This window comes from Kogia breviceps, chromosome 1 (assembly GCF_026419965.1).
Source record: "Kogia breviceps isolate mKogBre1 chromosome 1, mKogBre1 haplotype 1, whole genome shotgun sequence".
NCBI classification, from domain to species: domain Eukaryota; kingdom Metazoa; phylum Chordata; class Mammalia; order Artiodactyla; family Physeteridae; genus Kogia; species Kogia breviceps.
Genome location: NC_081310.1, coordinates 117,108,217 through 117,130,117, shown reverse-complemented (window position 1 = coordinate 117,130,117; position 21,901 = coordinate 117,108,217). Strand labels below are relative to the sequence as shown.

The 21,901-nt window shown below is 52.9% G+C and overlaps 2 protein-coding genes across 6 annotated transcripts; one reads left to right on the top strand and one right to left on the bottom strand.

The window, feature by feature from the left end:
* Window positions 1-242: 242 nt before the first annotated feature.
* TAFA3 (TAFA chemokine like family member 3) lies at window positions 243-21,901 on the bottom strand. Of its 4 annotated transcripts, none has more exons than XM_067042115.1 (6): window positions 21,745-21,818; window positions 8,930-8,987; window positions 6,738-6,853; window positions 5,992-6,141; window positions 4,938-5,062; window positions 243-3,834 (listed from the first exon to the last, which is right to left on the bottom strand). In XM_067042115.1, exons 3-6 carry the CDS (start codon window positions 6,850-6,852, stop codon window positions 3,823-3,825), a joined length of 402 nt encoding a protein of 133 aa, XP_066898216.1. In that variant the 5' UTR covers window position 6,853; window positions 8,930-8,987; window positions 21,745-21,818; the 3' UTR covers window positions 243-3,822. The 4 variants fall into 4 exon arrangements, with proteins under 4 accessions (XP_066898216.1, XP_066898206.1, XP_058916969.1 ...); XM_067042105.1 differs by lacking the exon at window positions 21,745-21,818 and adding an exon at window positions 10,222-10,555; XM_059060986.2 differs by lacking the exon at window positions 243-3,834 and having other exon boundaries at window positions 4,851-5,062; window positions 21,745-21,901.
* PPM1J (protein phosphatase, Mg2+/Mn2+ dependent 1J) lies at window positions 13,841-19,617 on the top strand. Of its 2 annotated transcripts, none has more exons than XM_059060907.2 (10): window positions 13,841-14,191; window positions 15,787-15,901; window positions 16,637-16,924; window positions 17,211-17,296; window positions 17,598-17,682; window positions 18,241-18,359; window positions 18,563-18,626; window positions 18,783-18,890; window positions 19,002-19,153; window positions 19,298-19,617. In XM_059060907.2, exons 1-10 carry the CDS (start codon window positions 13,866-13,868, stop codon window positions 19,443-19,445), a joined length of 1,491 nt encoding a protein of 496 aa, XP_058916890.1. In that variant the 5' UTR covers window positions 13,841-13,865; the 3' UTR covers window positions 19,446-19,617. The 2 variants fall into 2 exon arrangements, with proteins under 2 accessions (XP_058916890.1, XP_058916881.1); XM_059060898.2 differs by having other exon boundaries at window positions 17,211-17,323.

The window sequence follows — 21,901 nt, the reverse complement described above, 5'->3', positions numbered from 1 at the left end:
AAAACAAAAAACACCCAAACCTAGAAATTCAACATACAGTCATCATTTTCCAAATTGTCAGCGTGTATTGAGAAAGATTTGATAAAAACGCCAGGGCAGGGGTTTGCAAAAGTTTTCTACAAAGGGTCCAACAGTAAATATTTTAAGCCTTGTAGGCTGTATGGTTTCTCTGCAATGACTTAGCTCTGTTATCTCATAGTAGGAAAGTAGTCACAGACAATAATAAACAAATAAGCATGGTTACATTCCAATACAACTTTATTTACAAAGACAGGTGGTGGACCAAATTTGGCCCATGGGCCTTGGTTTGCAGCCCCCTGCACTAGGCTCTAAAGAATCCTGAAACCATCAAAGCTGCTGCACAAGTCTCCCAAAGATTGACAGGAGCTCCATTCTGTCTCCTCCAAGAAGGACAAAAATCAAGTTTTATTCTAATTATTTTGTGTGGTGCTTTGGTGTTTTGATGTTCTTCTGAGTGATTTCAATTGCCCCCTTTTGTCCCTTCTCCCCTCTTTCTGTGTATATATCTCTAAAAGCATCCCATTCTTCTTTATTCTGTCATTTGGAACTCACAGGGTTGGGTGATTTTAGAGTGAGGCTTTTTCACATTCATCCTTGCTGAAATTCTGGCTTCTTTTCAGGGCTCTCATCTATACTAGTGTAAGAGGCAATGTGCAGTAGCATAAAGAGCACTTGTCTGGATCACTGGGCAGCACATGCCACCAGCTTGCTGTGTGACTTTGAGCAAATTACCTAACCTCTCTGAGCCTTCCTTTTCTCATCTGTCAAATGAGGGAATTGGCTAAGGTCTCCTAAATCCCTTCTAGCTCTAAGCTTGTGATTTTAGGAAGCTGCGGCTTCAACTCTAGCCAACTGTCTGGAGCCATTAATTAGGATGTCACTCACAGACCTTAATGAAACTGCCAGGAGGCCACAGAAAGTAGCACATGATCTTCTGTAGTTGGCAACCTTCCGAAGTTGGGTGGGTAGGGTTACCAGCTAACCTCAGGAAATCTGAGAGCCCATCCCACTAACGGGAGAAAAGGAACACAAATGATCCAGGACCCCTATGCTCCAGGAAAATTAATTTGCATTCCTATACTGCCATTGAAACAGCTACAAAATGTGTACAAATGTTGACTTAGTTGGAAGCAGGACCTGAGGGAGCTTCTGTTGGGAGGTGAGACGCTTTCCCTTCTCCATCAGATCCTCTCGTGTGGGGCTCTCCTGGCCATATAAAGAATACCCCTCAAAGCCCACCAAATAAATATATGATTAGGTCAGGAGGAAATGGAGGCTTTGAGGGGTTATAAAAATGAATTAGCAAATTCCAGCATGTGCCAAAGGAAGGAGGTCTTCTCTGAAGCAGGGATGAGGGAAGTCAGGGAGGATCAAGGAGGCTGGCTGGGGCAGGGACGGGCAGTGGTTGGCAGCTTGGAGGGAGTTTGTACAGCATCATCCCCCAGCTCACAGCCCACTGGCTATGGATGCAGCAGATGCGCAGGGGGCTGGAGCCCTCTCCCTCCCTCCTGGACACAGTCTTGAGGGATGGGGAGGGAGTAGAGAAGCCTGCATCCTGGCTTCAAGGAGAGCAGGCTCTTATTGTCCGACTCTGCTAAAGCTGTCTCATTTGTAGCCTAAATAATTAACTCACCAGTCTCTCAAGGAACATTAGAAGAAAAACAAAACCGACCCACCCCTCACGCTCAGGTTCCCACTGCACCAAAGGCAGGCCTGGAGGCAGGCCCAAGCTGCAGAGATGGCCTGCCTTCAAAGGTTTATTGGTGTTGGCAACCTCCCCAAAATTGCCTGGGGCCTGGTTTTGTACAGCCCTTGAGCTAAGAATGGTTTTTACATTTTAAAAGGTTTTTTAAAACAACATGAAACAAAATAAACAACAACAAAAACAAAGAATATGCCAGAGACTGTATGTGGCCTGCAAATATTTACTATCCTTTCCAGAAAGAGTGCCAATCCCTTAATCCACTCCCCAACCTTGAAGGAGGTGATGACAACCTTTGACCTACTCCTTGACTATCCCACCCTGTGACCTCACTGTATGCAGAGATTCGAAGTTGTCAGAGTTCTGACATCTACAGTCTAGTGGGAAGCCGGCATCATTGTTCACCCCATTACCAAAAACAACAAAAAGGCAAACAAGAAGATAAACCCTGGAGTGGGGTGAACGGTCTTGATTCTACTTCATGGGGAGGGAGGGAGAGAAGCAGGGAGGGACTGAGACTCTCAGCCTCAACCCGTCATCTGATCTATCTTCTCTGAGGGTCAGAATTCAGCATTGTCCCAGTTGGTCTCTACTGACGCCCCTCCCCGCAAGGTCCCATCACACCTGCAGTCCTGGTGATCCCAGCTGATCCTACCTGATCCCAGCTGATGCCAGCAGTCACTGAGGCTGTAATTCTCTTATTGATGAGATATCCAAGTAATTCACGTCTCTGAGTCCCTGAGGCCTGTGTGTCATCTGCAAACCACCTAGGGTGCCAGCCTGACTGGCTGACCTTTAGTCCTGGACAGAGGCTCCATCCAGCCCAGCAGGGGCTCCCCTGCTGCCTAGCAGGGGAGCCCCTGCTGCTTAGCAGGGCCTTTGAAGGAAGAGGACTCTGACTAGCCCTGGACGCCACCCAGACCCTCTGTTGGAGCCAGAGCCACTGAGAGGCACAGCCTAAGGACTCCGGAAGAAACGGGTTAGAGTGGACAAGCCTTCCAGCTCAGAGTGTTCAGCTGTAACTGGGCTGAGTGACCTCTGGGCTGTCATGGGTTCTGTTTGGAAGTTTTGGGGCTGAGGGCAGAGTGGAGACCCAGTGGCCCTGCATCCTGGTGGGTAGGTATTCTGGATTATTTCAGATAGGAGTGAACTTTGTAAAAGTTCTTGCTCAAAATCATTGAGCTGTCCAGCCAGTTCTTTGCAGGTTCCTGTTCTTGAGATAAAAACAGCATGGAAGGCCCAGGCTGGAATCCCAACATCCAGGCTAAGTGAAAGGTCAGCCGTCTTAGAGATTTGGGAGCCCAAGCTGTGACACCTTGGGCAAGTCACCTCATTTCTCTGGGACTCAGTTTCCTCATCCGCTAAAACAAGCAAACAAACAAAAACCTGGGGTGCTTGGGTGGGGGTGATTTTACACTCCTGTCCAGCCCATACCCAGGGTGTTCAAAGAAGGCAAGGCCTCTGCAGAAGCTTTTCTGGAAAGTTCTTTGGCTTCATCTCTGCTTTCCTTCCCCAAGTCAATTCAGCCCCATCCAAATGAGATACAGCCGGTCTGGCATCAGGGGAGAGTGTTTTCCTTCAGCAGGTCAGCAGCTTGCCGGGGATTCGGACCGATGTGAGGTCCCACCGAAGTAGTGGGTGGTGAATATGACCTATGTCTTTGTGCCCTGTGGCCAGAGGGTGGCTGAAGGGCTGCGGGAGTCTCCTCAACTGGAGTGGGGTGAACGGTCCCCAACATGCTCACAGCATATGGGCCAGAAACCAGTCTGATACCACACACTTTAATCTAAATTACCTTGATTGCCTTTCGTCAGCTCTTCAACTTGACTAAACATTCCTTAAGGGTAGGGGTTCTATCTTGACCTTCTGTGTCCCCCCAGGGAGAGCCCAGCACCACAGGTATGTGGCTGGAGATTGGCCTGGAGATATGAGGACATATCTGCTGAGAAGCTTAACTGCAATACCTCTGGAAAGAGTGCTGCTGCACTTTGCACAGGGTGTGGGTCCAGGGAAGTGAGTCTCCATATTTGCCAGCTGATAACTGGACACCATTCTCCAGTGGGTGGCTCAATCAAGCTGTCAGGTCATGACCCCAAGAGCTATCGTGTGACCTAGAGAGCAAGTGATGCGGGAAGGTTAGAGAAGGGAATGCCTGTCCCATGCCAGTGTGCCCGAGATTCCCCAGGATATGCAGGTCACTTTCCCCTAAAGCAGTCCAGACTGGGAAAGTGTGGCTGGGTGGCCCATGCAAACATAAATCAGCCTTGTGTCACCTCTGGTTGCTTCAGAGTAGCTACCAAACTGCAAGCACAGTGATCTACAGGCTACAAATCCAAATCCATACAATAGTGACAAATGTCAGAAGCTCTGGGGTGGGTCTCTTCTAGTCTTAAATATACTCAGAATGGCTGTGTCCCTTGCCTGCCTGCAGATAGGAAGCTCTACTTTAGATCCAGCCACACTTTTTCTCGCTGTAGCTCCTGTTCTGTGCCCTATGAAAATGTTCTCTTCAGAACTCTGGAGCCCGCCTTTCCTTCTGTATTGTTTTCTTTGCTTGTTTGTTTGCTGGGTGTGATGGTGGGGAGGGAAGGCAGGAGGCAGAGTTCTGGCTTGCCCCACAGTGTCACCCACCTGTACAAACGGCCATGACAGAGCAATACAACTGATTAACCGTGACACACATGGAACTGCTAATGAGTTCGATAAAATTTTGATTATCCCTTGTTCTGTGGGGCAGGCAGCAAACCACGGAAATAATAATCCTCTCAGCTGGTGTCAGCACAGCAGTTCAACCAGAAAAAGGCAGGTGTGAGCTACAGGGTGTGAATCGTGGGAGTGTGGGTGTGGGCCTGCAGCAGGGGTGGGAGGGCAGAATGGCTATTGCAGAGATTCCCCTCTCAATTATCTAGATAATTCCCTCACTTCTCTACTTTGTTCTATGGACCTGACATGTTCTGGAAGGCAAACTCACTCTTGGCAGAGAAGGAAGCTAAGGCCTCAGGAGCATCAGGAATTTGCCCAGAAGGACACCTTGTATTTCAGTCCCCAGAGTCTAGACAAACCCAGGGGAGACTGTCTGGGGATAAGCCCACATGGCTTGCAGATCTCACCCGGGGAAAACGGCATCCTAGACCCCAGGGTTCCTGTGCCCCCTTTTCCACCCCCAGCGAAGGGGGAACAGTAGAGCTGGGGTGAAGTGTCTCTCCCTGGATACCTTGGTGGTTTTGACTTTGTGTCCAGTGCTGCAGCTCCATCCTGACAGGTCCGGGAGCACTTTACACTCCTCGCCCAGCAGGCAGGGCTCCATCTGACACCACCACTTCTGCAGGACGATGGAGGCTGTGGGAGCAGGAAACAGTGAGGGCAGCTCTAGTTCTCTGCAAGTACAGCATGCAGTTGTGGGCGTGGGAGTGGTCCGTGCAGAATGAGGGCATGTTTCTATACACCCTGGCTTAGAGCCCTGCATTTCCCTTGTCTTTTCTCTACTCCAGGCTGCCCGGAAGGGCAGTACTCAGGCTGAGGCCTTGGGACATAACCATACCAACCTCAACCCCACTGACACCTACATGTCACCAAAGACAGAGAGGGGTAAAGGCAGGGGAAGTTGTCTCTAAGGCAACCCTTGAGTTGAGCCACCACATCATTAGCAGAGAGGTACAGTCTTCAACATACCCCTTGGTATACGTGAGCAAGTGTGCAGGCCATTTGAGGGAGTACACAAGCAGGTGTGTGTGTGTGTGAGCACAAGTGGGCACGTTTATGGTGCTGCCATGTGAGAGTAAGAAAATAAGCATGGGTGGGGCCGTGGGAAAGGGGTGGATACGAAGGAATTTGTGGCCAAGCGATACATGTGTGTCCATGTGAGGGGAGGGTAAAGGCCGGCTTGAGAATGAGAGGAGGGGATGTGTAAGAGGCCTGGGAAGGAGCCGCAGGTGAAGAAGTCAACGTCTGGAGGAGTGGGTGTGAGGTGATGAGGCTGATGGGAGGCCTGAGAAGATCGTGTGAGGAAATTAATCTGCCTAGGTGCCAGGCAGTAGGTGTGGCCAGGAGGGAGGGCGTGTGCTTGTGACAGAGCTTTCCTCATCTATGGGATGGAAATGGTCACATCTGTGCCCCTCCTCCCAGAGGTGGCCCCATCATTTGAGACTCCGACAGTGAAAGCCCTGAGCTGGGCATGAAATTGTATCCCCAGCAGATGGCGAAGCCTGGACAGACCTTCTTATCTCTCTGACCAAGCCCTCCCTGCCGGGTCCCAGCCTCTCACTCACCGTCCACGCAGGAGGGCTTTGCCCGGGTTGTGCCGGCCACCTGGCCAGAGAAGCAAGAGCATTTGACAGTCTGGGAGCGCTCCTCGATGCGGTTCCGATTACAGCAGCGGTGAGCAGCAATCACCTCGCAGGTGCCCTGCTTCACGGGGACTGAAAGGGCCAGCACATCATCAGATGCCCGGCCAAGGCCAGCACCCCTGCTCCCCTCTCACCGGCCCTAGTTGTCCTCCAACCCCTCCTCCCAGCTCAGGGCAGGGGTAGGTAAGAGATTTCCAATTGCAGGGGAGGAGGAAACAGATGACATCTTCCTGCCACATCAGCGTTCCTATCCTTCCTTCCTCCCCAGTGAGGCCACACTCATCACCCTGACAGAGTCTGGCCCTTGGGCAGGAGAAAGATGGAGTCCACACCATCCCCCATATCCTGGCTTCCTCTGGGTGAGGCCAAGGGGCCGAGGGCTTACAATGCGTGGGGAGGATCATCCGCTTACACCGGCTTTAGCCATCCCAGAAGGAAAACCACAGAATTAGGCCAGGAGGCTAGACTTAAGCCCTGACCCGGGGGCTCCTCTCCCTGCAGAACACCTTCAGGCATGGAAGGGAAGGTGAGAATGGGTCTGCCCTTGAATCTGTGGGTTTTACTCTGCCTCAGAGATCTGCCTGCTGTGGAACAGGGTGCAGTGGTGTCCAGCTTTCCAGGCATCCTGGAAAACCACCTGCCCCGGGGCCCCGCCACCTCCCCTGGACCTGTTGGAGTTGGAGGCTGCAAGGAAGCCGAGGCCGGGTGGGTCCACAGCCAGATCAGGCCAAGTGCCAGCAGCCAGCCGCTCGTGCTCCAGTTCTGTGTGGCCCTCTCACGCATCCTGCAGAGAGAAGCACACACCCTGCTTGACTCCAGGCAGGAGCCCTCCCAGTGCCCAGGGCCAGCACCACTGTGCCACGTGCTCTGGGGGGCACAGAGGCAGGCAGGGTGCACGACTTGTCCCCAGGCAGCTCTCGGCCTGGCACAGACTCACTGTAGAAAGTGGTGAGTACTACAGTCAGAAAGGGGAGCAGGAAGGGAGACTGTTCTGCTGGGAAAAACATGGAAAGCTTTGTGGAGGAGATGACATTTAGGAGGGGTCTTAAAGAATGGACCAGGCATGGTCCCATGGAGGGCTGTGACACGGAAGGACCAATAATGCTGACTGCCATGTTTTGAGCACTTGACCCTGCAAACATACTCTTGAATCCTTCACAACTGTCCTACAAAGTAGGATTATTTGTACCCATTTTACAAATGAGCAAACTGATACTCAAAAAGCCTGGACACAACCTAAACAACCATCAGTAAAGGGCTGGCTAAATACACTGTGTGCCATCTGTGCAATGCCCATCCAGACAGCTGTAACAGAATGAGGAAATGCTTTATGTACTGAGGCATGCAATGATCTCCAATGATAATCCATCATTTAGGGAAAAAAAGCAAAGTGCCTGGTGATGTGTATTCAATGTGTAAAAGGGAGGGATTATATATGTTGCTCAAATATGGGTTAAGCTAGCTCTGGAAAATGTACCAAAAGACCCTAATAACATTGTTTGCCACCAAGAAGGGACACTAGTTGGCTGGGAGTGGGACACTGGTTGGCTGGGATACAGAGGTAGAAGGGAGATATTTTTCTCCCTATTGCTCCTTTTTTTTTTTTTTAAGATTTTTTTTGATGTGGACCATTTTTTTTTAAACATCTTTATTGGAGTATAACTGCCTTACAATGTTGTGTTAGTTGCTGCTGTATAACAAAGTGAATCAGCTATATGTATACGTATATCCCCATATCTCCTCCCTCTTGCGTCTCCCTCCCTCCCTCCCTCCCTATCCCACCCCTCTAGGGGGACACAAAGCACTGAGCTGATCTCCCTGTGCTATGCAGCTGCTTCCCACTAGCTATCTATTTTACATTTGGTAGTGTATAGATAGATGTCCATGCCACTCTCTCACTTCGTCCCAGTTTATCCTTCCCCCTCCCCGTGTCCTCAAGTCCATTCTCTACCTCTGCGTCTTTATTCCTGTCCTTCTCCTAGGTTCTTCAGTACCTTTTTTTTTTTTTTTAGATTCCATATATATGTGTTAGCATATGGTATTTGTTTTTCTCTCTCTGACTTACTTCACTCTGTATGACAGTCTCTAGGACCATCTACCTCACTGGAAATAACTCAATTTTGTTTCTTTTTATGGCTGAGTAATATTTGATGTGGACCATTTTTAAAGTCTTTATTGAATTTGTTACAATATTGTTTCTGTTTTATGTTTTGGTTTTTTGGCCGCGAGGCATGTGGGATCTTAGCTCCCCAAACAGGGATCGAACCCACACCCCCTGCATTAGAAGGCAAAGTCTTAACCACTGGACTGCCAGGGAAATCCCTCTCCCTATTGCTCTTTAATCTTTTGGGGTTTGAACCACGGGAAGGTACTAGCAATTCAGCCTAAACAAAATTTAAATATAAAAAGGAAGAAATGAAATGGAGGCTAATAGAAGTCAAATGACTTGCCCAAGGCCAGGCAGCATCTGGGTAGAAGACCCTGAGCCCAGATACCTGCCCTGTTCCCACTGGACCACCTTGCTTCTGGCTCTCTTCCCCTTTCCTTCTCCTTCATCCTTGATGGTTCGAATCTCCCAAATCTATCCCAGAAAGTGGACTAGAAATGGAGGGAACCCCAGTAAAGCAGAGGCACAGAGCAGCTGGGAGCCACCCAAGCACAGAAGGGGCATGAACCACCCCCTCTGCTGCACTGCTACCCCTTGGGGCATCACTGGGCTCCCTCAGGTGCCAGCTTAGTTCTGGGAACACTAGAGGCCAAACCAAATGCCAGGACCCGGCTGCTCCCTTGGATAGGGTGCTTGATCTCTGTCTACGCACCCCTCCCCCAACTCCCCCTCTTCAACTGTCTCCTCACTCACCTTTTTTGGAATCTTTTATCTTCCGTCAGTTCATCCACTGACCTCAGACTCACTCTTCCTAGACAAATAGGAGAGATTCTTGTGGTTTGCAAGGGACAGAGGGAGCCCATGGCCCTGCAGAGGGTGGAGGAGGGCCTGGGTGAGGGCAAGTGGATGGACTGGGCACTGAAGTAGTGCCTAATTCTGAGGTTGTTCCCCAAGGTGCCAGGACAGGGGGCAGAGTCCCTCCTGTGCCCTGGGAATTAGCAGAGATCCTTGCAGACTCTGGGAACATGCAGGTTGGTAGGCCTGAGAAGAGAAGATGGAGGGAGCTTCTCTGTGCCAGGAGTGAAGCAGGGTTGATGGTAGGAGGTGTCTAAGAACCAACCCTGTCATCTCTCTGGCCTTGGGAAGGGGCTGAAGGCCGGGGAAGAGTTCCTGAGCAGAATCTGACAGCCACTGCTGGGAAGAGGCGCCTGAGAATAATAACCCCTGAGGTCCTGAATCCTCTCTGCCTCCTCCTCCTCCTAGTCCCATCACACCTGCTTCCTGGACTGGCCAGGAGCTGGCTCAACTCTGCTGCCCTCACCCCCATTCCCACTCTAGCAGGCTAGAATGGGAGTCCTCCAGGTCTCTGAGCCTCAGCGGCCTCAGCCCCAAAGCAACTCCATTTTTCCCAAGCCCTCCCCTCCCTCAGCCTCCAGAGGGAGGTGGAACTGAGGCAGGTCGGATGGTGGGGCTCAAGAAGGACCAAGAGCCATGTGTCCTAGCTCCCCAGAGTGAGAGCCCAGAAAAGACTGCGGGGGCAGATGGAGGAAGTGATGCCAAAACCCCTGGGATGGGTGTGCTCCACGGGCAGAGAGCTTCTAGAAGTACCTCTTTTCTGAGTAGGTATCTCCTCTCCCTGCCCCCTTCAGGAACCTTTGTTTTGATCATTACAAAGGTAGCTGTGCCTTTTCTCCAGCAGTCCCCCAACCCATTTCTCTCTGAGCTGCCACACCTCCAACCCAACTCTCCCATCTCTCCTATGAACCCCAAGACCCAAAAGACCCGGGAGTGGGCATTTGGGGTGCCTTCTCTGTCATTCTATTCCTTCCTTCAGAGAGAGTTTGAGAAAGAAGCTTCTGGGGTTTGTTCTCAGGCTTCCACACTCCTGCCTCAGTTTCCCAGGCTGTTTTCCCCAAACCCCTGCATACCAGCATGGGGTTGAGAATGTGAACCACAAGATCCTTTAACCTTACCCTGCCTTCTCCCGCCCCTGCCCCGCGCCCACTCAGTCCTCCCAATTATGAGCTCCCACGCCTGGGACCTACCTGCCCCACGGCGGTACCCACGGGTTCCACCCGCCGGCCTGAGGTTCTCCTAGCCTCTGAGCCCAGGATCGAGACTCCAAAAGGCGGACTGCAGGCGGGAGCGGTCAGCTCCGGTGCTGTCTAGTCCGGAGTCCTGTCCCCCTCACCAAGTTGCTGCGTCCCCGAGGCGGAGGGGCTCTGGCCAAACTGGCATCACGGTCATGCGGGGCCCGCCCTGGGCACCGGGGAGCTCCGGGGCCGCTCGGCCACCTCTGCAGAGCTCAGCCGGGGTCCCTCCGAGGCTCCCGCCCGAAGGCCTGGGAGCTCGCGGCTGCCGCCGCCGCCGCCGCCTCCTCCTCCTCCTAGCCCGGGGCCGCCCCCGCTTCCCCAGCCCCGCGCGGGCGCAGCCGCCGCCGCCTCCCGGACAGCGCCGGGCACCGCGCACAGCGCTTCGCCGGCCCTGCGGGCATAGCGACCCCTGGCGCTCGAGGCAAGACCGGGGAAGAGAGGACAGCCAGACCCCGCGATGTGGTCCCTGGTATAGGCAGGTAATTCAGAGAGGTCCCTCAAGACTCTGGAGGTCTTGGGGCTTGGGGTGGGGTGCTGAGTGTGAGGACTGATAGCCCAGACCCTTACGGGTTTTGAGCCTTGAAGATTCCCGAACTGCACTGTCCAATACGGTAAATGACATCTTAAATTAAGTTTCTCATTTACACTCACAACATTTCAAGTGCTCAATCACCACCTGCAGCTAGGGACTACTGTATTGGGCAGAAAAGATATAGAACATTCCCACATTGCACAAAATCCTATTTGACAATGCTCTTTTAGATTGCTAGGGTAGCCCTTCAGTGTTAAAATGTTAAAATCCAGGAGGAAATAGCAAATGATCTCTACCCCAGGGGTGGTGTCCTCTGGGGCAGGAAGGACCAGGGGAGGCATGTGGGTAGGTGGTATGCCTGTGGATGATGGGTATGAACCCCAACTTGGGAACGAAACTCTGAGACCCAGTTTCTTCACCATAAAAATTGCAACGTAATTGCAATCGTATAGTGTGTAATTTTTTACAGGGTGAGATTCTGGATGTGAAAGTATTAGACAAATGAGAGAGGAAGTGGTGGTCTGTGAATTTGTCTCTTGATTGAAGGACACTCCTCTTAGTTTAAGAGGGCTCTGGGATTGGAGTAATGGGGAGGGGAGAGGCAAAGGGAAGAAGCCCAGTTCCTGGCTCTGTGTGGCCCAGGATAAAGGGACTTCTCTCTCTCTCTTTTTAAAATTAATTAATTAATTAATTTTGGCTGTGCCCGGTCTTAGTTGTGGCACGCGGGATCTTTTTTATTCGCAGTATGAGGACTCTTAGTTGTAGCATGCATGCAGGATGCATGCGGGATCTAGTTCCCCCACCAGGGATCAAACCTGGGCCCCCCGCATTGGGAGAGTGGAGTCTTACCCACTGGACCACCAGGGAAGTTCCTAAAGGGATTTCTCTTGAGGATACCCATTTCCCACCCCTAGCTGAGGCCTCGCACACTCCTGGCAGCACCAGCCTCTGAGCAGTTCTCAGCAAAGAATATCCTACAAGGCTGCTTCTTCCCACTCCATCTCCCTTTTGCCTCTCACTCTGTGCTGCCTCAGGGATGAGTAGAGGTGGTGACCTTCTCACCAGGTTCTGGGGCAGTCTGAGGATGGAGGTGTGATGATGTCAGGAATAGGAGGTGAGAGGTTCAGGGAGAGGAGAGTCTTAGGATTTGGGTACGGTCGGAGGGCTGTTCTAGAGCCCAAGGGAGCTGTTGACATCCCTGCTGACCATCTGTTGCTGGAACTAGGGGGTCTCTGGGCCCTGGCTCTGTGGCCCACTTGCAGTCACACCATGATGGGTGTTGTGAAGAGCAGGGATTATGGAGCTGGATGACACGGAGAAGTGGTAAGCAAACTGTCCCAGAAACACTGAATAATAAAAATAGCCAGGATGTTATATTTTTTCTTCTGTCTATGGCTTGCTGCTGCTGTTTATGCCATTTATCTGTGAGCTGGTTCCAGTTTTCCTCCAACACAAGGGAAATACCCATAGCAGCAGCATGTTCTTTATCTCCCTGTCTGCCTTGCCACTCTTTGGGTCTGACTTTTTCTGGTTTTCTTTTCTTTTCTTCTTTTTCCTTCTCTCTGCCCAAAGTGCAGGCATAATTATAGAAGTCTACAAACCTGAATGACCATTGTGAGATTTTTATTTGGAAGCTACCAGAAAGCACACCCCTTCTGGGGGCACAGTCTAGCCAGGAACAGAGAGGGTCATGGTCAGGAAGCACCCAGCTGACAGAGTCCAGAGGTGGAATCCCCACCATGAACTGGGTGCCAGTCCCTGAGGACTACCCTGACTTGCATTAGGACCATAAGGGCCTTGTCCCCATTTGAACCGTGTGTGGGGTAGGAGGTGTCTCTGGAGGCCTAACAATCAATTCCCAGGCTTAGGAACATAGTTGTTCCAGCATCAGGTCTAATACGCCCCTCTCAGGCAGGGACTTAGCCCGGCCTCTGTCTCCCCCCGGTGGCAGCCACAGAAGTTGTTCACCTGGACTGTTCTCAGCCTTTGCCTTAAGAGGAGGAGGGTGGGAGAGGAGGAACACCCCCCTCTTCTATTCACCTACCTCTTAACCCTTCCTCTCTGACCTAGATAAATCAGCTTGGTTCTTAAGAATCGGTGTGGGTGGCTGGGGAACGGACATGGGCACGAATTTCCCACTGGCTGTTGACCTCCTGGAACAAGTCATGTAAAATGACAGGAGCGTCCAGTCTTGCGTCATCCATAAAACGAACATAATAAAACCTACCTTGCAGGGTTAGTGTGCAGGGTAAAGGGCCTAAAGTATAGAAAGTGCTTTGTAGAGGGCCTATTATTAGTAAGTCCTCAATAAATGTAGTTATTGTTATCCTTACTAACAGTTCTGTTGTGGTCAGGGGAGGTCCAAATATGGGCGGAAATTGGGTCCTGAAAAAAAAAAAAAGTGGAGTCGGAGTGGTAACTGTTTTGCCGGATTTAGCGGTGGTCTTTACGGGGAACAGCGCCCTCGGGAATCCAGGAATCCAGGATTAGGCAATCCAGCTCCCTAATTCAGGATGATTGGCTCCAGTCTGCCTTGTTACCACTTCCACACCACTCCCAGCGCCAGCTCGCTGGCCCTCACTCTCACTCCGGCAGCCCCAGCCAGAGGTGTTACCACACATGGAGCTTCACACCCAGCGGTCGCTAACGGAGATCATCAGCTCCATCACTCTCTGGGCAGGCTAGCCACAACGATCCCAGGGCGAGGAGACACCACCCTCCCGTCACAATGGGAAAGTTCTAGCTGATGAATATAGAGCAAGGCTGAAATAAGATTTCTGTCCCCTTCCCGCAACAGCAGACCCTTCTTCCCCAGAAAAAACAGAGGCGGGAGAAGTCGGAACGAGGCGGGGGAGAGGCCGCGAGCCGGCGGGGCTGTTCCCGGGTTAGCCCAGAGCTGAATGTAGTTTTCCCGGGGACCAGCCCTGTGGGCCGGGAGCCACTGGTGGGGCCGAACGGACCGGAGCGAGCACCGCCCCTCGAGAGCCCTAGGGGGCGGGGCCTGTCCTGGGGCGGGGCCTGTCCTGGGGCGGGGCCACGGCCGAGGGCGGGGCAGGGAGGCAGCATGTTAAACCGGGTGCGCTCGGCCGTGGCGCACCTGGTGAGCTCCGGGGGCGCCCCGCCTCCGCGCCCCAAGTCGCCGGACCTGCCCAACTCGACCTCGGCGCCACCCGCCGCCCCTCCACAAGGTCCCAGAAGCCCTCCGGCTAGGGCTGGGAGCGGGAGTGCGGCGCCCGCGAGGACAGTAGAGGCTCGAGCAAGCTTCTCCCGACCGACCTTTCTGCAGCTGAGCCCTGGGGGCCTGCGACGCGCCGATGACCACGCTGGCCGGGCTGTGCAAAGCCCCCCGGACACTGGCCGTCGCCTGCCTTGGAGCACGGGCTACGCCGAGTGAGCGCCCCCGGGGGCACCCTAACCAGGATGGGACTCCCATTCCCAACCTCCTCCCCACCTCGGCATCCCGGGCGCTGGGACGCATCCCCCCTCGCCGCTCTCGGTGCCAAGAGCTCCTTTTTCCCAGGGCCTTTGCTGTCCTCTGGGCTTCGGGCCGCACCCACTCCCAGCCCTTTCTCAAGTCGGGTGCAGCTTTTCTCAGGACTTTCTAGCTCGCTGACTATCCTCACCCGCGCCGCTTCGGAACCTTGTTCTCTCCCAGAGCCTGGAGAGTGGAGGGCCCGTGAACGATGAGCTGGCCAGTTGTCAGTCGCGGCCCGGTAGTTTAATGGCTAAGGGAGGAGAGGTTTCAAGGAGCGGGGGTCCCTTTTAATATAGGAGATGGCGGCTGGAAAAACTCCTTGGGCTTCCCGACCCCAGCGCCCCAGTTCCCTGTCCCTCTTACCGTTCCCCTCCCCCTCCACACCCAGAAATAGCCCGCGACACCAGGCGGCCGCCGGCTTCCCCAGGGGCGGGGGAGGGGGCCGCCCGGGGAAGCGGGAGGGCCCCCTTTGAACACCCCTTGGCGGGTGGACTTGCCCTGGTCAGGCAAGGAAGTGGACCTCCGGGCCAGAGCGGTGGGAGTGGCGGCAGCAGCCGGCTTGCTCCAAGGCTGCGTGAATTTTTGTTTTGTTATGTTTGTTTGGTTGTTTGTTGGCAGTGCAGGATCTTAGTTCCCTGACCCGGGGACCCGGCAGTGAGAGCGCGGAGTCCTAACCACTGGACCACTAGGGAATTTCTACAGGGCCGGTGGATTTTTAATGCATCTGCTGGGAGAGCAGAGCACTGAGGGAGATGGGGGTGCTGAGGGGCTGAGGGTGGTGGCTGGTGGACCCGCGGCCCCACTACCGGCTCCTTTAACTTGCTATTTGGGAAGAGTTTGGGGTTATGTGGCTCCTGCGCAGTCCAGGGAGGCTTCCACTCCTACCCTATTTCAATTCCTCTTTCCTGATCTGTGCCGGAGCACTTACTCATTGCCAAACAGCAGAAACTGGGACTTCCCTGGTGGTCCAATGGTTAAGACTCCATGCTTCCAATGCAGGGGGCGCGGGTTCCATCCCTGGGTGGGGAACTAAGATCCCACATGAGGCCAAAAAAGAAAAAAAAGCAGCAGAAACTTTCACTGGATGATTTTAGGATAAAGGTGGGTGTGCTTATGAGGGTGGGGTGGGGTGGGGTGGGATGTTGTGGACAAGGCGCTAGAAGAGTTTTTTGGGGGTCAGAGTGGATGCAGAGTTTTGCCAAGCCAGGAATTATAACCTTCCCTCCATCCAGGTTCTCCCCCAGTGGCACCATTAGGGAAGGGATGGGAGACCTGAGGTGGGAGAGTGCTGCTGTGGCCTTTCTAGGAGGTGGTGGAGCCCAACACCCAGGCAGTACTCCTTATGCCTTGCCCTGCCTCCCTTCTCCTCCTCCCTCTGGCCTGGTTCCCAGGTGGCTGTGACCTTTCTCAGCTTGGCCAGCAGGCCAGAGAGGGTATGTGCGTCTCAGGTGGGAGTTATTCCAGGACCTGGTCTGGTGTCCAACCTGATGTGGTCACTTTGGCCTGACAGGGTCATCAACGCCGGCAAGAGCCGGCACAATGAGGACCAGGCTTGCTGTGAAGTGGTGTATGTGGAAGGTCGGAGGAGTGTTTCAGGGGCACCTAGGGGGCCTAGTCGAGGCCAGGTAAGCTCCCCACCCCCTTTCCTAACCTCCACAGGAGACACCTATCCCCAGGGATTCTAGGCATTCGGTTTTAATCTGAGCCATGTGATAGACCTACCCCCTAACTCACTAGCTTTCTACCTTAGTGGCACAGAACCTTTATCTGGCATTGATCAGGTAGATTCTACCATGTCAGTGTGAATATTTAGTTTTCCACTTAAAATGGAGATGCTCATGTATTCATTGATGATTTAGTAACTACCATTGCTTATTTTTGCATCTTTTATCCTCTGAGTTTGACTTTTTTTTTTGTGGTACGCGGGCCTCTCACTGTTGTGGCCTCTCCCGTTGCGGAGCACAGGCTCCGGACGCTCAGGCTCAGCGGCCATGGCTCACTGGCCCAGCCGCTCCGCAGCATGTGGGATCTTCCCAGACCGGGGCACGAACCCATGTCCCCTGCATCGGCAGGCGGATTCTCAACCACTGCGCCACCAGGGAAGCCCCAAGTTTGACTTTTTTGATGCTTTGCTTTCAGACACATAGTATGCCTTTGGTGAATGAGTGAATAAATCTAATTTGCCTTAAATACCAAAATCTAACCTCCTCTCTAGTGTTTATATGGATGCCCAGAGTCTTGCTCTTCTCCCTGCTTAACACACACACATACACACGCATGCACACACACACACACACACACACACACACACACACACACACACACACACACACACTCACCTCCAACTTTTCCTCCACCAGGGACTCTGCTTCTACTACTGGGGCCTGTTTGATGGGCATGCAGGGGGCAGAGCTGCCGAAATGGCCTCTAGGCTCCTGCATCGCCACATTCGGGAGCAGCTAAAGGACCTGGTAGAGATACTCCAGGACCCCTCGCCACCTCCCCTCTGCCTCCCGTCCACCCCGGGGGCTCCAGGTTCCTCTGATTCTTCTCGCTTGGTTGGTCCTCAGTCCTGCTGGTCTTCGCAGAAGGAAGTGACTCATGAGAGCCTGGTAGTGGGTGCCATTGAGAATGCCTTCCAGTTCATGGTAAGTGGGTGGTGCGGGCCAAGGGCCTGCCAGGCAGACACTTTGGTCAACTCTGTATGGGAGTCAGGTGGCCTGAGGAGGTGACCCTGAGAACCCATAACAGCTTTGAGAACCTGAGCAGAACTTGGTTCAGAGGGAGGGAGAAGTGGGTGTTACACCGATGTCTTCCGTACTGTCCACCAGTGTGGCTTGCCTGGGCCAGTTTATTTCTGCAGATGTGGGCGGGTGGCTGTGTGTCTGGAGCCTCTTCTTCATCCACCCCCTTTGACCCTTCCTCATATGGCAGGATGAGCAGATGGCCCGGGAGCGGCGTGGCCACCAAGTGGAGGGGGGCTGCTGTGCACTGGTTGTGGTCTACTTGCTAGGCAAGGTGTACGTAGCCAATGCAGGTGACAGCAGGTATGGGGTGGGAGCTTTGAAAAAGGCTGTGCGGGGGGGGGGTCAAGCTTCTGGGATGGGGGAATAGAAGGGAGTGACGTGGTGGGTGTTAACATTCAGAGATTGGAACGGGTCAGGAGGGATCACAGACATAAGGAAGGGCCTGAAATAGCTATGAGGGGAGGAAAACTGGGGGTCTGGGTGAGGGACTCTAAGGGAGGGCCTTGCCTTTTGGAACTCTTTATGTGAGGGGGTTGCAGAGAGCCGAGCCCAAACCTTTTGTTTCTCTGGGCAGAGCCATCATTGTCCGGAATGGAGAAATCATTCCAATGTCCCGGGAGTTCACCCCGGAGACTGAGCGCCAGCGTCTTCAGATGCTTGTAAGTAGAAACTAAACTCCCTACTCCCATTCCTTACTAATCTTGTGCCTCTCTGTACCCTGTGTCCCAAGGACTCTCCGACCCTCACTACACAGACAGAACGCTCCTTACTGGGAGCTTACTGGGAAGGCCACTCCACAGACTATGGAGTGCAGGGCTGAGCTGGTGTGGAGGATGTGGCAGGAAAGAGTGTGGGCTGCTCCAGTGCCTCGCACTGTGGCCCCAACTGAGGAAGGAAGTGCGGTCAGAGTGGGGGAAGGAAACAGCAAAGGCCCCTAAGGGGCAGGATAGCTTAGTGCTTTAAAGCAATGGCTCTGGAGCTGGGCTGCCTGGGATTGAATCCTGGTTTGAGTACTTTGTGTGATCTTCAACAGTTCCTGCCTTAAAAGTTGTTGTGAGGATTAAATGAGCTAATATATGTTAATATTATAACAGTGCATGGTACACAGTAAACTCCATTTAAGGGTCTGCTATAATTAACATCACCTCTACACCAGGGTGTACTGTAAACCTAATGCCCCCTGGCCCTCTGCTCTGTCTGGCCGCTCCCAACCCCAGGGCTTCCTGAAACCAGAGCTGCTGGGTGGTGAATTCACCCACCTTGAGTTCCCCCGCAGAGTTCAGCCTAAGGAGCTGGGGCAGAGGATGCTGTACCGGGACCAGAACATGACTGGCTGGTAACACTTCCCTCAGAGCTGGGGCCCGTTTCCATGGCAACACAACCAGTCCCTCACCAGCAGCAAGGTGGAAGCTGGAGGCTGGGCCAGGCTGGGAGCTGGGGGAATGAGGCCCTTCTAAGGGGTTTGTATAAGGGGTGTGGCTCCTAGGGGAGAGGGACTTTGATGCCTGGGTGATGCCTCCTCTACTCCCCCCTCCCCAGGGCCTACAAAAAGATCGAGCTGGAGGATCTCAGGTTTCCTCTGGTCTGTGGGGAGGGCAAAAAGGTAAACTCCATGGTAGAGGTGGGAGAGGGCAGGAGGACCCACCACAACTTGTCTAGGGAGGTGGAGGTTCTACCCGAGGGTAGGGGTGGAAAGGGTCCATGGTCCCAGAGAGACTGGGAGAAGGCTATAGTAGTGTCCGCTCCTCATTTCCTTTAGGCTCGAATGATGGCCACCATTGGGGTGACCCGGGGCCTGGGAGACCACAACCTCAGGGTCTGCAGTTCTACCCTACCCATCAAGCCCTTCCTCTCCTCTTTCCCTGAGGTGAGCCACATGGGAGCCTCCTTAGCCTTCCCTGTTCTAGGGGTCTCAGGCTAGCTTTCTCCCAAGGTCGCTTTATCCCCAAGTTCCCTCTGCACCCTCTCTATCCGCCAGGTACGAGTGTATGACCTGACGCAGTATGAGCACTGCCCAGATGATGTGCTAGTCCTGGGAACAGATGGGCTGTGGGATGTCACCAGTGACTGTGAGGTAGCTGCCACTGTGGACAGGGTGCTGTCAGCCTATGAGCCCAATGACCCCAGCAGGTAGGCGTTGGATGGTGGCAAGGGGATGACGATGGGGAAGGAAGGGACACAGGGAAGAAATGCTTGGGGACCCACATGAGGGCCTGTGTATCCATCTTCCCATATACATGTTGGTATATGAATGTGCACATGTGCTTCTGACAGGTACACAGCTCTGGCCCAAGCTCTGGTCCTGGGGGCCCGGGGCACCCCCCGGGACCGTGGTTGGCGTCTCCCCAACAACAAGCTGGGTTCCGGGGATGACATCTCGGTCTTTGTCATCCCCCTGGGAGGGCCAGGCAGCTACTCCTGAGGGGCTCAGCCCTGAACCTCCCACCACCATCCCAGCCTCTCTATGCTGACCCCTCTCCCAACCCAAATTCTGAAGTTGTCTCCTTGACCTTCTTTAGTGGCAATTTAACTGAAGAAGGGGTGCCAGTTAGATCCAAAATTTTAGCTCTTGGCAAATAAACCAGATGGATAAATGTGTGTGTCTTTATTTACTTTGACTAAAAACTGTCCCATTTGTCTCCCGAACATCTCCTAGACATCTCACAGGCATTTCAACTCAAGAGTCCTCCAACTGAATTCATTATTTCCCCCACAAATATGTCCTCTCCCCGCTCATCATCTCTGGGGGCACCAGCTCAGCTACTCAAGTTAGAATTCTTCAAGTTGAGCACCTTTGGCTTCCATTTCTTCCTCATCAAGCTAATCAATCACTAAGTATTGTTGATTATATATTTTTTAATATATTTCTTTTTTTTTTTTTTTTTTTGCGGTATGAGGGCCTCTCACTGTTGTGGCCTCTCCCGCTGCGGAGCACAGGCTCCAGACGCGCAGGCTCAGCGGCCATGGCTCACGGGCCCAGCCGCTCCGCGGCATGTGGGATCTTCCCGGATTGGGGCACTAACCCGTGTCCCCTGCATCGGCAGGCGGACTCTCAACCACTGCGCCACCAGGGAAGCCCTAAATATATTTCTTTAAAAAAAATTTTTTTTTTTTTAGTTTTTGGCCACGCTGCATGTGGATTTCTAGTTCCCTGGGGGACCAGGGATCGAACCTGTGCCCCCTGCATGTGAAGCACGGAGTCTTATCCACTGGACCACCAGGAAAGTCCCTTAAATTTATTTCTATTTGTCCATCTCTACAGTCACTACCTTAGTCCTTCAGTATATTAGCCTCCTAATTGTCTCCCAGCCACTCCCCTGCTTTCCCCAATATATAATATACACAGCAGCCAGGGAGCCCTTTCCACAGGGTGAATCTGAGTTGGTGATTCCTCTGAAAAAATACTTTGGTGGCTCCTTACTGCACCTAGACCAAAATTGACACTCAACTCTTGAGCATGGCATATAAGGACCTTCATGATCTGGCCACTGCTTCCTTCTCCAGCCCTGTCTTCTGCCCCACCCCGCCTTGTGGTTTCCACAACTCTGTGGGTCTGGAGTAGCTCCAACTCATTTAAAATCTACACATCACCTCATCCTGAACACTTCACCTGTCCTTCCACAGCCCACACATGCCCCCACTACAGCGCTCGCCTCTTGTACTGTAACTGTCTATATGAGGAGTTGGTACAGAGTAGCAGTTAAGGAACAGGGGCTTGAAAGTTCTGCTGTTTGGGTCCTGGTGCCAAACCCAACACTAGGTTTGCACTCTCTCTGAGCCTCAATTTGCTTTTTGGAGAAATGGAGATAACAGTACTACCTCAGGAGGTAGTTGTAGGACTAAAGTAGTTTATGTATGTAGAGCTAGGTCCATGTAATAAGGGCTCAATAACTATTACCTATCTTTAAGTTGTCTGCATTTGGAATTTAGATGGTAAGTTCTCTGAAGGCAGAAACTGATCTGAACTGAGCACACAGCTCAGTTTATTGAGCCAGTTAAGAGGCCTGGGACCAAACTGCACTGGACCTTAGTTTCATCCTTTAGTAAATGTGTGGGTTGCTCTTCAGATCTTTAAAGTCTGTATGACTTCTAACATTCATTCATTCAGCAAATATTTGTTGAAAATCTATTATGTGCCACACACTGTGCCAGACAGTGGGAAGGGACAGGTTGGAGGATCACAGTGGGCAGTAGGGAGAGAGACCAGCTTTGGAGCCAGACAGGCCTGACTATCTGAGTTCTTGCTCTGCCACATACAAATGGCAAAATTAAGCCACTTAAGTTAAGTCACTTAACGCCCCCGAGCCTCAATTTCCTTACAGGCAAAAGGGGATGGGTACACTTAACCTAGAGATCTGTGATGACTATTAGAAGCTATGTAGTGTGCCCTGCACAAGCTAATAAAATGTGAGCCGACTTCCTCATCCTCCATCCACCTCCTCAGGTACCTTTCAGGGAAGAAGATACACGTGTTGGTAAATACCCAACGCGCAAGTCAGGCCCGGCTAGGTGTCCCTAGAGGCACAGAAATAATACAACGGGGGTGGCAACTGAATTCCCAGCTGGGGATACAGAAAGATTCCAGGGTGGAAGGATGGGTACGAGTTGGAAATTCCAGGTAGGGGGAAGGAAGGGAATTGTGAGGTGGAACCAAGTGCCCTTAATCTCAAAGGTTCTGAAAGGTCTCCAGGGCTTGGGGGATGATGGTGGGTTGTACTTACTCCGCAATGATCCTAGAAGCAGAGGGTGGGCATCTTCCGCGGCCTCCTCCTCGGGCGTCCCCGAAGCCGCCTTTTCCAGTCCCGCCTCCCGCGAAGCCCCAGGTGATGTAGGCGCGGGTGGCCGGTTGGCCACGCGAGGGCAGTAGCGGCCCTTTCC

Bases quoted from the DNA above. Each gene is read 5' to 3' on its own strand.
- TAFA3 (XM_059060986.2), bottom strand. From the start codon at position 6,852: ATGCGTGAGAGGGCCACACAGAACTGGAGCACGAGCGGCTGGCTGCTG. The intron at 6,142-6,737 runs GTCCAGGGGAGG...TGGCCCTTTCAG, and splicing joins GCAGCCTCCAACTCCAACAG to TCCCCGTGAAGCAGGGCACC. The intron at 5,063-5,991 runs GTGAGTGAGAGG...CTGCTCCCACAG, and splicing joins AAAGCCCTCCTGCGTGGACG to CCTCCATCGTCCTGCAGAAG.
- PPM1J (XM_059060898.2), top strand. From the start codon at position 13,866: ATGTTAAACCGGGTGCGCTCGGCCGTGGCGCACCTGGTGAGCTCCGGG. The intron at 14,192-15,786 runs GTGAGCGCCCCC...TTGGCCTGACAG, and splicing joins TGGAGCACGGGCTACGCCGA to GGTCATCAACGCCGGCAAGA. The intron at 17,324-17,597 runs GTATGGGGTGGG...TTCTCTGGGCAG, and splicing joins GCCAATGCAGGTGACAGCAG to AGCCATCATTGTCCGGAATG.